The sequence below is a fragment of the Rhinatrema bivittatum genome, chromosome 5 (genome assembly GCF_901001135.1).
Source record: "Rhinatrema bivittatum chromosome 5, aRhiBiv1.1, whole genome shotgun sequence".
Lineage (NCBI taxonomy): Eukaryota > Metazoa > Chordata > Amphibia > Gymnophiona > Rhinatrematidae > Rhinatrema > Rhinatrema bivittatum.
In genome coordinates this window covers 313,069,466-313,082,250 of record NC_042619.1, presented here as the reverse complement: position 1 = coordinate 313,082,250, position 12,785 = coordinate 313,069,466, and the positions used below count along the sequence as shown (strand labels likewise).

Here is a 12,785-nt window from a genome sequence, read left to right as displayed (position 1 = left end):
GGGGCTCCTGAGCAAGGTAAGCTGCTGGGCACTGCCCGGTCTGAAGCGTCAGCTCTAGACTAGTCGTGCACGCACTCGGCCAAACATCCTACAGCCTCTGGCTACGGCATGGAGCAGCAACATTCCCCTCTCCGAGTCTCCCCCCGTCCCAAACTCAGCCCCAACTCGCAGACCCCCCAGCGCTGTCATTAGTGACTCTGCAGCCCGCCTCGCTGAGACATTCCAGCCCAGTCCAGGCTGCAGCTGCTGGCAGGCAGGAGGGGAGGGGAGGGGAAGAGACAAAGGCAAAGCCTGCAGAGAGATACTCAGTCTGAGAGAGCATTTTCGCGGACTGCAGGCAAAGCTGCAAGACGAATGGATTAAAGTCCTCACAGATCCCCCCCTCCCCGCCCCAAGAAGAGGGGGAAAAAAAAACAAAACCCCATTGCTGGCATTCCTAAACCTCGCTAAAACAAAGCCACCGAGGGATCATCCTTGGGCAGAAAGTTAGTTGTTCAGCTGAGAAATGGTGCTGGTCATTTGGACTTTCTTGGGCATCGTCCTGCCATCTGTTGCAGGTAGATTTTCTGATGCCCTCAGGTTAGTGGCTGATTAATTAAAAATCTGCTCTTTCCAGGGCAGTACCTGACTTTGAAATACTTTAATTGCACTTGGTAGAAAAATTGTTAGGCATTCCTATGTGGCTTAAGAGCAAGGGAATGTAGTGTTTTCTGTTTTTTGAATGTGATTTTATTTGAACTGTATAATTACTATGGTGTTCCAAATATTTGCCATGAAAATATTTGTGCTGCGTTCTTTAAGTTGTTTTTGTTTTTTTTTTTGTGCTAAAATATTGCTATAGCTGTTACATGTTATTTTCCTTAGGTTTGGGGAACTAATTCCGTGGTTATGGTAAATTTCAACTATACAAGCTAATGAAGGACATATCGGTCACACTAATATTTCATATACTACAATATGTCTTTGCTTTGGCACTAATTTTGCTACCTCTGAGGCAGTAGACGTTCTTCATAGGGAATTTGGGTAGAAGCTGATACACACTGACCTGTATCGAAGAAAAGTAGGCAACTCTTATAGCACTGAGAGTGTCCACGATTTCCATCGAAAGGTTAATCTTTTCGTGGTCCATAATGATTTCCATAGCAAAGAATTCTCTGGCCGAGATCATACCCTGCACTACTGTACTGAGGCAAAAAAAAACACCCCAGCATCTGCTTCCAGCTGGGGTAACGTGATTTAAGAGCAAATGCACTGTAGTAACTGATTTCCCTCAGTATGCTCATAAGACGAATGGGCCTTTGTATTTGAGACAATTTTTAGAACTTGACTCCCCCAAACAGAGAGCTTCCTTCATCTCAAGAGATACTGCTTACAATCCCTTCCATCTCTGATTTTAGACTTGCTGAGGCAAAAAAGGATGCATTTTATTTTATAGATCCTACTACTTTTCGGAATACTATGCTATGTTGAAAGATCTGGCTGTATCAATTTATTGGGTTTTAAGATGGATGGGGTTTTTTTTTTTTTTTTTTAAATCTTGTACTTAGTATAGTCTAAATTTTGTTAGGGTTGTTTAGGTTTTAGATACACTGACTTCGGAGAGTTTGTATGTTACTTTGAATGGTTTGTCTTGTTGTACAATATCCAATAAAAATGTTCATTACAAAAAAAAAAGAATTGAGATGACATGGGATTGGAGAGTTGAAAGTTACCATTTTATGGTTTATGTTTGGAAAACATTTTGGATTTGAATTAGTGGTAATGTTGATTTTTTATTTTATTTTTGTGCCTAGGTTTGTAAAAGTAGGAGTTTATGACTTTTATATCATTTTATTTATTGTTTGTTTGTTAATTGGAATGCTTTTTGAAACTCTTGTTTGTATTAATTTTGTTGTGTTGGTCTGTCTATTTACATTGTAATTTTATTGATTATTTTATAATCTGCCTGCATCCTAACTGGTCAGGCAGAAAATAAAATGTAAATAAATAAATATATTAATATATTACCCTTAAAGGTGAATTTTAAAAGCCCAGTGTGCATACCGATTCGGGGGATGCCCACACAAGTTGGGCTGGTATGTGCCCACCAAATTTTAAAAGCCACAGAGATGTGCACGTATCTCCGGCAGCATGCACTTCTCACGCGAATTGATAAAGGTGTGGAGTCTGGGAGGGGCATGGGTGGGGAATGGTGGAGCATGGGCATTTCAGGTAAGGCCAAGAGATGTTCATGCAAATACTTACATGCCTGAGTGCATGCTCAGGTCAAGTGCCACGTAAGTTTACTTCTGCTATGGAAGAGAGGTGTAAGTGATAAAACAATAGCTATCTTTGAGGGGATTTGAGGTACCTGGGGGGAGTGTAGGCTATTAAACTAGAGGGGTTTGGAGGACCTAGCTCTAACTGGGCAACTGGAGGACAAATTGGTGAAACTGGCACTGGCATGGGTGTGTGCCCCTTTTAAAATCCCCCTACTTACGCAGTAGAAGCTGGATTTGCACACCTAGGTGCAAACATTTCAAATTGGGTGCATGCCCAGGCTATTTTATAACCTGTGTGCACATGTGTGTGCATGTTATAAAATGGCTGCGTCCCTGGCTGCGCAGGGCCACACATGTGCCAATGTGCACCTGTGCCAGTTTGAAAGTTATCATCCCTGCCTTTAAGACTCAGGGACAGAAGTTTTAAGAGGAATGAATGCCACAGACAAGAAATCTCTGACAGTGAGTGCAGGAATGCAAATCAGTTACACACTCAGGGACTATTTTCAAAAGAATTTTGCCAAAGGCACAGAATGGGATAAACCCCTTTGAACATAGGACCCCTTAATCTTCTTTCACCTTTTGAAATTTCTGTTTCATCAGGTACCTTCAATGCATAGGAACAGAGAATGAGTATCATCTTCATGATTATTGCCTTTGGGATCACTTACACCACATCGAGTAAATCGGAATTCAGTTCACTTTTGGCTGCAGGGTTTGAAGTGATGAAATACAAGTACAAAAATCTCAGGCTTGTTACTGGAGGATCCCTAGCAGCCGTGGCTTGGCTGTTTTCCATGCTGTAGCGTGCTCCTGGCTTATTGATCTGGCCTGGAAGAGGCTCCCTGAGTCCTGTCTCTTGTCAGTAGTGGTCTGGCTAGAGCAAGGCAGATTGCTGCTCCAGCACGCTCAGAGCTGTCAGTGGCAAAGGCGCAGAGGCTCCAAGCCGCTTAAAAACTATACCACAGTCACTAGCTCTTCCCCAAAGCATATTTACAGCATGAACAGGACTTGGCAGCCAGTTACTTCCATAACAGCATTTATCAGTTTTCTTGCATGTGTTTTTTTGTTTTTTTTTTATTTCCAGAGGTTTTACACACATGTCCACTTTTTTTTTATACTTTAAACATTTTTTTGGGAAAGAATAAAAATCAGTAATTGCAGTTCTCGGACTCATTCTCTGAGAGCTCCTGGCTCCTCATTTAATAAGGAAGGACCCAAAAAACAGCAGGGTAGGCGATCCAGTGAAACCGTAGGGGAGCAACAAACAGAAGGATGCCACAAGAGCGTCTTTTTCAATCTTTAATCAAGGAGACGTAAAATAAGGGCACTTGCACTTTATTTTACGTCTCCTTGATTAAAGATTGAAAAAGACGCTCTTGTGGCATCCTTCTGTTTGTTGCTCCTCATTTAATAAAACATCATTGGCTACTAATACAATGGAGAGTGAAGTTCAAGCTGATTATGGTGGTCTATAAAGAGATTAAGGGACTTGCCCCACACAGTTTCTACGCAGCATTGAAATTATACTGCCCGGCAAGGTCACTAAGATCAGCCTCACAACTACTATTGGATGTGCCCTCCATTAAAATTGTATGCTTGGACGAATCCCAAGAGCGACTTTTTTATGTACTGGGTCCAACAATATGGAATATGTTGCCACGACAGTTGAAAAGTGAAAATATCTTACAAAATTTAGAAAGATGTTGAATGCTTTTTTGTTCAAGCAAGCTTTTAACATATAATAATGGCTATCTGAAGAGCAGATTTAGAAAACTCTCTAACACAGTAAGGGGCAGATTTTCAAAGGGTTACACCCATAAATCCAGGAGGATTTACACACGTAGGGGGGGTATGTACGCCGGGACGCGTGTAAGTCCCGGGGCTTGCAAAGAGGGGCAGGGTGTGGGCAGGGTGTAGGCGAGGCGGTCCGGGGACGGGGCGGGGGCATGGCCAGAAGATGTCTAGCAGGCGTAACTTGTGAGATAACGGTAGGGGGGTTGATTTTTTCGGGTTGGGGGGGGCGGGACAGGTAGGGGAAGGGAGGGGAAGGTGGGGGGGGGGAAGGAAAGTTCCCTCCGAGGTCACTCCGATTTTGGAGCGGCTTTGGAGGGAACGGGGAAAGCCATCTGGTCTCCTCGAGGGCTCGGCACGCGCAAGGTGCATTAGTGTGCACCCCCTTGCGCGCGCCGACCCCTGGTTTTATAATATGCGTGCAGCTGCGCACATGTTATAAAATAGGACGTATATTTGTGCACGCCGGGTAGCACACACAAATGTACGCCACGTGCGTACCTTTTAAAATCTATCCCTAAGCGTTATATTTTAACCATATAAAAAGAGGAGCAGTTAAAGAAATTTAGCCCCTAATGTTGTCTTAACCATGTTTTATTTGATGTTTTATTATTTTATTATGTCTTATTTTAATATGTTATTCAATGTTTTTTTTGTTTGATTATTTGACCCATGTTTGACTATGTTTCATTGCTTGACCTATGATTTATGTTTTGTATTTTATGGAATTATGAATATTGTCTTGTAAACTGCCTAGGAATGTTGATAGGGGATTTAGCCATTTTAAATAAATAAATAAATAAATAAATAAATAAATAAAATAATATAACTAGATTAGCTTATGAGTATACTAACTCCTTGCATGCAAGCAAATTCTGTCTAATACAAAGGAAATACTACTGGTACCACTAGGCGTGTTTATTGACTGATATTACAGGTCAGGGCTCTACGGAGCTACCCTGAATTCTATTTGGGGTCAAAAGGGACAGGCTTCTGTGGCATGACCTAATTCCTGATATAATAAGCCCACTATTACTATAGCTTTGCTCTGCCATACCTAATTTTGGCAGTGCAGCTCTGGCTCCTCCAGCACCTTCAGGTATGGGCTTCACAGCCCGCTCTGGCAACTACCCACATTCTACCCCCTTGGCTTGTTCTTCTTTGGAAACTTCTGCAATTGTTTTTAAAACCCATTGATCATCTACTTTTGCATTAGGGATCTCCTCTGCATCAAGGACTCCCTCATGCCCTACTCCTGCAGTAAATATGCCATTACACACTGCTCCAGTATTGAGTACACCCTTACTGTTCTCATACCCTTTATGTGCAGGAAATCTCAATTTTTCAGACATTCCATACATTTTCCCATCATAAACATTACTTATCAAACCTTTAAAATCAGATTTCCCATGCTCTTGGAATAACCAAGCAATTTCTTAACAGATAACAAACTCATTTTCCTAAATTGGCCAAAACAGTCCCCTTTCAGAACACTACATGTGTCCTTTTCCATTGGCTCTCTCTGGGCTCTGGAACCTTCTCTCCTTGGCACTTCAGTGTATACTGTGTAGTGTAGTGTGTTCCTGGCTCCTGTGTATTGGTCCATCTATCCATCCTCAACAAGCTTGCTTCACTGTCTGTAGCACTTTCCTTCCCAATCTTCCTTCCAATCCAGTGGCCTTGGAGAGAAGGAAAAACAGGATCCAAGTGCAAACTGTCTTCAATCCAAACCTGCCACTCTCACCACAGCCTATGCACTTTGTGAAATTTTAAAAATGTAAGTACATCAGGGTTATAATCCTTCCCTTATAGCTTAACACACTCCACTGCCCCAGTTCTGCTCACTAAGCACAGAAAGATAAATGGCTTCCTCAGTTTTCTCAAACTGGTATATCTAGCCCCGGGTACACTTATCAGATTCTGGTTAAACTGGGCATCTCATGCTCTCCACGGCTCTGCCTGGTCTCCTCCTAAATATCCCTTCTCGGTTCTCTCAGCAGTCTGGTCTGGCTTATAAACCTCCTCTAGATTGTTTGTGCTTGACCATTCTGTCCTTCCTTTTTTTGTCTATTTGGACACTGCTGGGCTCTCTCATTCACCTTAGATTTGGTCTGCTCTGAATGAAGCCTTTAGTAGCAATCTCACTACTGCCACCATTTGTGGCAATCCAGTCCAGGTTTTCCCTCTTGTATACTCATTTAAGGGTAGCTTCTTTTATAACTTAAGACAGCAGTCTTCAGCTTAAACAGGTTTATTGTACATTTGTTCACTCTGTGTACTTTCAAAGGATGACAGTCCAGTTCTTACATGAACACAAAACTTAAGTTCTAATTACTGGTTTACTTTTAAATAACAGTTTTTTCTACCAGTTCTAGACACTTCTCCAGTTAATCTATCCTGTTTCAAATCCTGACTTCTCCAGAGCCAGACTTAATTCTCTGGGCTTGGGAATTTAGTTAGCTTGGGCTGGCTCCTGGATTCCTTGCCTCAGAACTCTGATGCTCACTCTTCCTGCTTTCTCTTGAACTGTTTTAAGCTGTAGAGCTTCCCCAGTGAGTAGTCAGCAGGTTCCTGTTTAAGGTAGACCTACCTAATTCTTGTAAAGGTGTCTTCCTTTACCCTTCTATCCCTTAAAGTCACCTTTGTCTGTGTGTTTTCCTTTATCTTTAACTGCCCAGTTGCTATATAACACTAATTGCACTCTGATTTTCTGATGTCACTTTCACAGTGCTCAAGAGCTACTGAATGACAGCTCAGGTATAGGAACATTCTAATAACCACATAGGAAGGGTAATTACTACCCATATAGAGCTAAAATCTGTTGGTACTTTTTACCTGTAGATTTTAGCCTGAATTTTCAAATCAGATTTATGCACTTAAGTCTGCTTTGAAAATTTGTAGGTTCACTGGGTACACACAAGGACATAAATGCACAGTTACACCTGCTTCGGATCAGCTATAAATTTGTGCATGTAGATTTATACACACACATTTGAAAATCGAAAGTATATGTGTAAATCCTTTCCCTTTCCCAACTCTACCCCCCAGAACTGCAGGTAAAAGTATATGCTAAATTCGGTTTCATAGATTCTTTTGCACACAGGTTGATTTTCAAAGCTTGATTTCCATGCATAAAATAGGGTTTTATGAACATAATGCACTTTGAAAATCAAGTCCTTGGAGGCCTGTTCATGGTATTTGCACCGTCATGCTTCTTGGCAACATTCATCAGAAACATCAAAATCAGTCAATCAGATTGGCCAAGTCAGTCAACCAGGTCAGCCAAACCAGCTGTTTCCATAAGATCTTATTGAGATAAATAGCCAACATATGGCCACACAAATAGAATGAATTGGTTTCTTAGAAAATAGATAATGGTTGCATAATAGATAAATAGTTTATTTTTAATAATTATGAGCAGGGCCAGTGCTAGCTTTTTTGCTGCCCTGTGCGAACAATTACTGTGCTGCCCCCCCCCCCCTCCCCTGTTCCCTGTTCCGGGCCCACCAATAAAAACTCCCAGCTCCCATCAGTGATACAAACTTTAAAAACTGACCCCATCTCCCCTCCCTGAACTCATAGTTGGTGCAAGGATATTAGATGCCCTAGGCGAACCTTATAGCCTTGTACAACACCCCCCCCCCCCCCCCGCTCCATTCCACACAAAATGTTATCCATTTATATTATAAATGAAAGATATCAAGTACAGTATTCTGAGGTAAAAATACCACTTACATTATATTTATATGCACTGCTTTGATGCCAACTAGAAATCCCTGGAAAAAAAGACATTTGGAATGCATACGATATTAGGTCTATTGTGATATGTGTTGGGTGTGGACTTGACCCTCTGAAATACACTTCGTATTAGAAAACTGCCTTAGGGATCCAAGATGGCCGAACCTGCTGGTTGTGTGTGAGGCTGCTCTGCGCAGGCCATTTTATTTCTTTGTTTCATTATGCCTCATTCAGCAAGAAAGCGGCGGGCTAGAGAGAGAGAAGCCTTGCCGACATCTTCTGTTTCCATTTCTGGCCCGATGGATGCCCATGTGCAGCAGAGAATAGGAGAACCGGGAGCGGTCTCGCTGGGAGGTGTTCAGGAGGAACTTTTACCCATTATCTCCCTTGAGATACATACCACTCTGTCCCAGGAAGAATGGATAGCCCTGGCGAATCCTGCAGAAGGGAGGCCTAACATCCAGTCCTGCTTGTCTACAGCACCTGATGATGATCGGACCTTGAGCGGGCAACATGAGGCAAGAACACCACAGGCGGTTTTTGAACCTTCCCTGTCAACATCGGAGGCTGGGGAACAGCCCAGAACCACTGCGTTTCAGTCGGCAGCTGAGGAGCGCTGGTATTGCCTGAATTTATAAAAACGGATCTGGTAAGACCAACAATGATTTCCTTAGATTCAATATGGGAGGTCATTCAGACTCTTAAATATCTTTAATCAAATGGCCCCAGTCTACACTTATTTGGGGAATATAGATAACCGTGTACGCAATGTGGAAAGAGAGACTTTGTCACATAAGAATACTATTGAATTATTGCAGCAGCATATAAATAATAAATCGCTATTCCAAGCTTCGTTGATTAAGGAAAACCAGCTGTTGTCTGCAAGGTTAGAAAATCTGGAAAATTCAATGAAAGGGAAAAATTTACGGTTTATAAATTTCCCCAAGGATCAGTTAATCCCTGCAAAGGATATGTGGAAGAAATATATGCTTGAAATCCTAAAAGTTCCAGAACAGACATTACCTTTAACATCAAGAGTGTATTATATTCCTCCTTTTAAGAGAGAGGATTCTAAAGATCAGAAAGGAATTCAACTTTTTACTCCAACTTTGCCTCCACAATTAAACCTTACAGAAATAGTTGAAACTACTCAAAAGGACTTGATTACTCCTGCTACTTTGTTTGTGTCGTTCCTTCTTGAAGCGGATAAGGAATGGACATTATGGGCCAGATTTTAAAAGGGTTACGTGTGCTGGGCCTATTTTAAAAAGGCCCGGCGACATGCGTAAAGCCCCAGGATGCGTGTAAGTCCTGGGGCTTTACAAAAGCGGCGGTCCAGGGGTGGGGCAGGGGCGGGGCTAGAGGCCTCCGACAGAGCGACAATTGCCGCTGTGTCGGAGGATCGCGTGCCGGCAGCCTGCCAGCACCGGCAACTTGCACCTGCCCAGAGGCAGGCGCAAAAGGTAAGACAAAGGACAGGAGGGGGTTAGAGTAGGGCTAGGGGGTGGAAGGTTAGGGGAAGGGGTGGGAAGGTCAGGCTAGGGGGAAGGGAACCGGGGAAGGCAGCACAGCTTGGCATATGCAAGGTGCACAATTGTGCACCCCCTTGCGTGCGCCAACCCCTGATTTTATAACATGCGCGCCCCTGCGCGTGCATGTTATAAAATCAGGCGTACATGTGCGCGCGCAGGGTAGCGCATGCACATGTAGGCCGTGTGCGCTTCTTTTACAATCTACCCATAGGGCCGGATTTTAAAAGGATTACGTGCAAAAATCTGGAGGATATATCGCGAAACCGGGTCTACGCGCGCCGGGCCTATTTTCAAAAGGCCTGGCGATGCCCATAAAGCCCCGGGATGCATGTAAGTCCCAGGGCTTTACTAAAGGGGCGGGAAGGGGATGAGGGTGGGCTGAGGGCGGGGCGGGGTGGTCCAGGGCGGGGTGGGGCGGGGTTAGAGGCTCCAGGCACAGCGGCCATTTGCTGCTGTGCTTGGGATCGCGCATCTGTCCAGAGGCAGGCACAAAAGGTAAATTAAAAATTTTGGGGGGTGGTAGAGTAGGGCTAGGGGGAGGAAAGATTAGGGGAAGGGGTGGGAAGGTCAGGTTAGGGGGAAGGGAACGGGGAAGGCAGCGCAGCTCGGCGCAAGCAAGGTGCACAATTGTGCACCCCCTTGCGCGCGCCGACCCCTGATTTTATAACTTGCGCATGCCTGCTCGTGCAAGTTATAAAATCGGGTGTACATGTGCGCGTGCCGGGTAGCGCATGCACATGTAGGCCGCACATGCTTCTTTTAAAATCTACCCCATATAGTATCAAGTAGATAAGTAAAATCATATTATAAAATAATTGTGATACTACAGATGACCTTATTTTATTTTGCATAAACATTTCACAGTCAGTAGCTGTTACTTTTCAAGGTAAACCTGGCAGTCTACTTCCTTGACTGAACCCATTTACACAATGTGTTATGGACAATGTGTGTGTCGGGCCACATAAAATAACACTGGATGTCTGTTTTCACTACATTCTCAATGAGTAAAATTTGGAAAGGTTATCCAGCATATGGAAAGAGGGGAATAGAGATTAGATTCCTTTTTGGATAAAGTCTGCTATAGAAATCCAATTTATCGTCAGGGTGATGATGGTTAGAATGAAAGAATTTTACAAGTTACAGACACATATGCACTTTATAACCCTAGGCCTACCTAGATTCTTGTGTCACTTCCTGCAATCTAGAAGGTTTAAATATTCACTTTTTAAATTTTAATCGTCATCATTCAACATATGTTTAATATTACTTGTTTGTGAGTTGAGGTGAATTTTCATTTGGATGCTCAATAAAAACATGAAAATGAGGAAATAACACTTGAAAGAGCATCTAACTGCAGTGGAGGAATAGCCTAGTGGTTCTTGCAGCCGGTTACCAACGAGAGAAACCAGTGTTCCAATCCCACTGCAACTCCTTGTGACCTTGAACAGATTACATTATACGTCTCCTTAGATTGTAATCCATCTGGGAATGGTGCTTACACATAATCTGCTTTGAAGTACTAAAAAGCAAAAGATAAATAATTTACAATACTATCTTGCAAATTACAATATGGAACAGCCTCTCAAAGAGGAAATTTACTTTTATTCTGTAGGAGTTCAACTTGGTGATGAGTTCATTGACTCCCTGCAACTAGGCCTGGCATGACTGGGTGTGCACACCATGCATTTGCACAAGGCAGGCACACCTGGGAGGGCAGCAGCAACAGGAGAGGCCGCTGAGCCGCAGGCAGAGCTCAACTTGCTGATGGCAGCAGCAGCAGGAGAGGCCGTGGGGTGGTGAAGAAGACCCACCGAAGCAAGGCTGCCACAGAAGCTTATCCTCGTGGCAGTGAAGACCCATCAAAACAAGGCCGTCAGGGGAGCCTGTCCCCGTGGTGGCGAAGATCCGCCAAAGCAAGGCCGCCACAGGAGCCCATCTCCATGGAGGCGAAGACCCGCCGAAGCAAGACCACCAGGTGAGCTTGTCGCCATGGCAGCGAAGAAGTCATCCTGCTGGCTGAAGCAAGGCCAACATGGGAGCCCATCTCTGTGACGGCGATGAAGCGGTTTTTGCAGTGAGTCCTGGTGTGTGCGTGTGAGAATGGAAGAATGGGATCCTGGGTGTGAGAATAGGAGCCTGGGTGTGTGTATGAGGATAGGAGCCTAGGTGTGAGTATGTGAGAATGGGAGCCTGTGTGTTTGTATGTGAGAATGGGAGCCTGGATGTGAGTATGTGAGAATGGGAGACTGGGTGTGTGTATGAGAAAGGGAGTCTGGGTGTGTGTATGAGAATGGGAACCTGGGTGTGAGTATGTGAGAATGGGAACCTGGGTGTTAGTATGTGAGAATGGGAGCCTGAATGTGTAATGAGAAAGGGAGCCTAGGTGTGTGAGTGAGAGCTTGGGTGTGTGGTAGAACATGTGAGAGTGAGAGCTTGGGTGTGCAAGGAGTCTATGAGAGAAAGCATGAGCCTTTGTGTTGTCTGTGTGTGAGAGAAAGGAAGGGAAGAAGATAGAGAAAAGAAACAGAAAGAGTGACCCCGGAGAAAGATTTAGGAAAAGACTGACAAGGGGAAAGTGGAAGAAAGAAACCTGGAGTGGACCAACTGATTAGAAAAATAAAACTAAAAGACAACAAAGGTAAAAAATATATATATTTTGAGAATTTAGCAATTGGAATATGCCATCTTTGGGTATATGCCTTTCTTATAATTTTGTATTTTGCTCTTTAGCTTTCCACTGTTCAGTCTAGTTTCTCAGGCTATTTCGGTTTTGTTTGCATGTTTCTATTTCTAAATTGTAGTTCCTTATTTCTGTATTAGGTAAGGATTAGTCTGTGTTCTGCCTGTGTGTGACTGAGGTGCAGTATTGCTGCTAGCGTGTAATTTCTCTGTAGGGATTTGTAGCAGTCTGGCCTGTTCTGTTATCCCAGTAGGTGTAGTAGTAGGGCCTGGTGTAGTATTTGCATTGCTTCTTTTTCATAAGTTGCTGTTATTTGAGTCCTGTTATGGTATGACCTTATTTTATTCTATTTTTTTTTTTCAGGGGTTTATGTGTAGGGGGCCTTTTTTTTATGAGGTGAACCTAGAATTTGAATACAACTTTTTTTCATGTTGGATTGTAATGTGAACTGTCATAGTTTTGCTCTGCACCTGTTCTTATGATTATTGCTATTTTATTGTAGTTATGGTGATCTTTGCCTTTCTGGAAAGAGGATTCAAGAAAGAACACACTGATATTTATTTTAAGACATAACTGATTGGATCTGATGTCTGTGTTCTTTTTATTTTACCTGATATTCTTGTTTATTTAATTGCAATAAATATAAAATAAATTAATACAGACTAATAAGCAATGTTTAATGTTGGTAAGTGCTGGAAATAATAGAGTTAAAATATTCTAAGAACATAAGAACATAAGAAAATGCCATACTGGGTCAGACCAAGGGTCCATCAAGCCCAG

General features: G+C 43.1%; 1 protein-coding gene across 2 annotated transcripts in view; it reads left to right on the top strand.

Moving 5' to 3' along the window:
• Positions 1–239: 239 nt before the first annotated feature.
• EGFL6 (EGF like domain multiple 6) overlaps positions 240–12,785 on the top strand; it is a 149,488-nt gene continuing 136,942 nt past the window's right edge. Inside the window, exon 1 of one of the 2 annotated variants that reach the window (XM_029604336.1) lies at positions 240–579. In XM_029604336.1, the coding sequence (XP_029460196.1) occupies positions 506–579 (74 nt within the window). In that variant the 5' untranslated portion in view covers positions 240–505. The remainder of the gene's footprint in view (positions 580–12,785) is intronic. The other variant, XM_029604335.1, reaches the window with a different exon arrangement.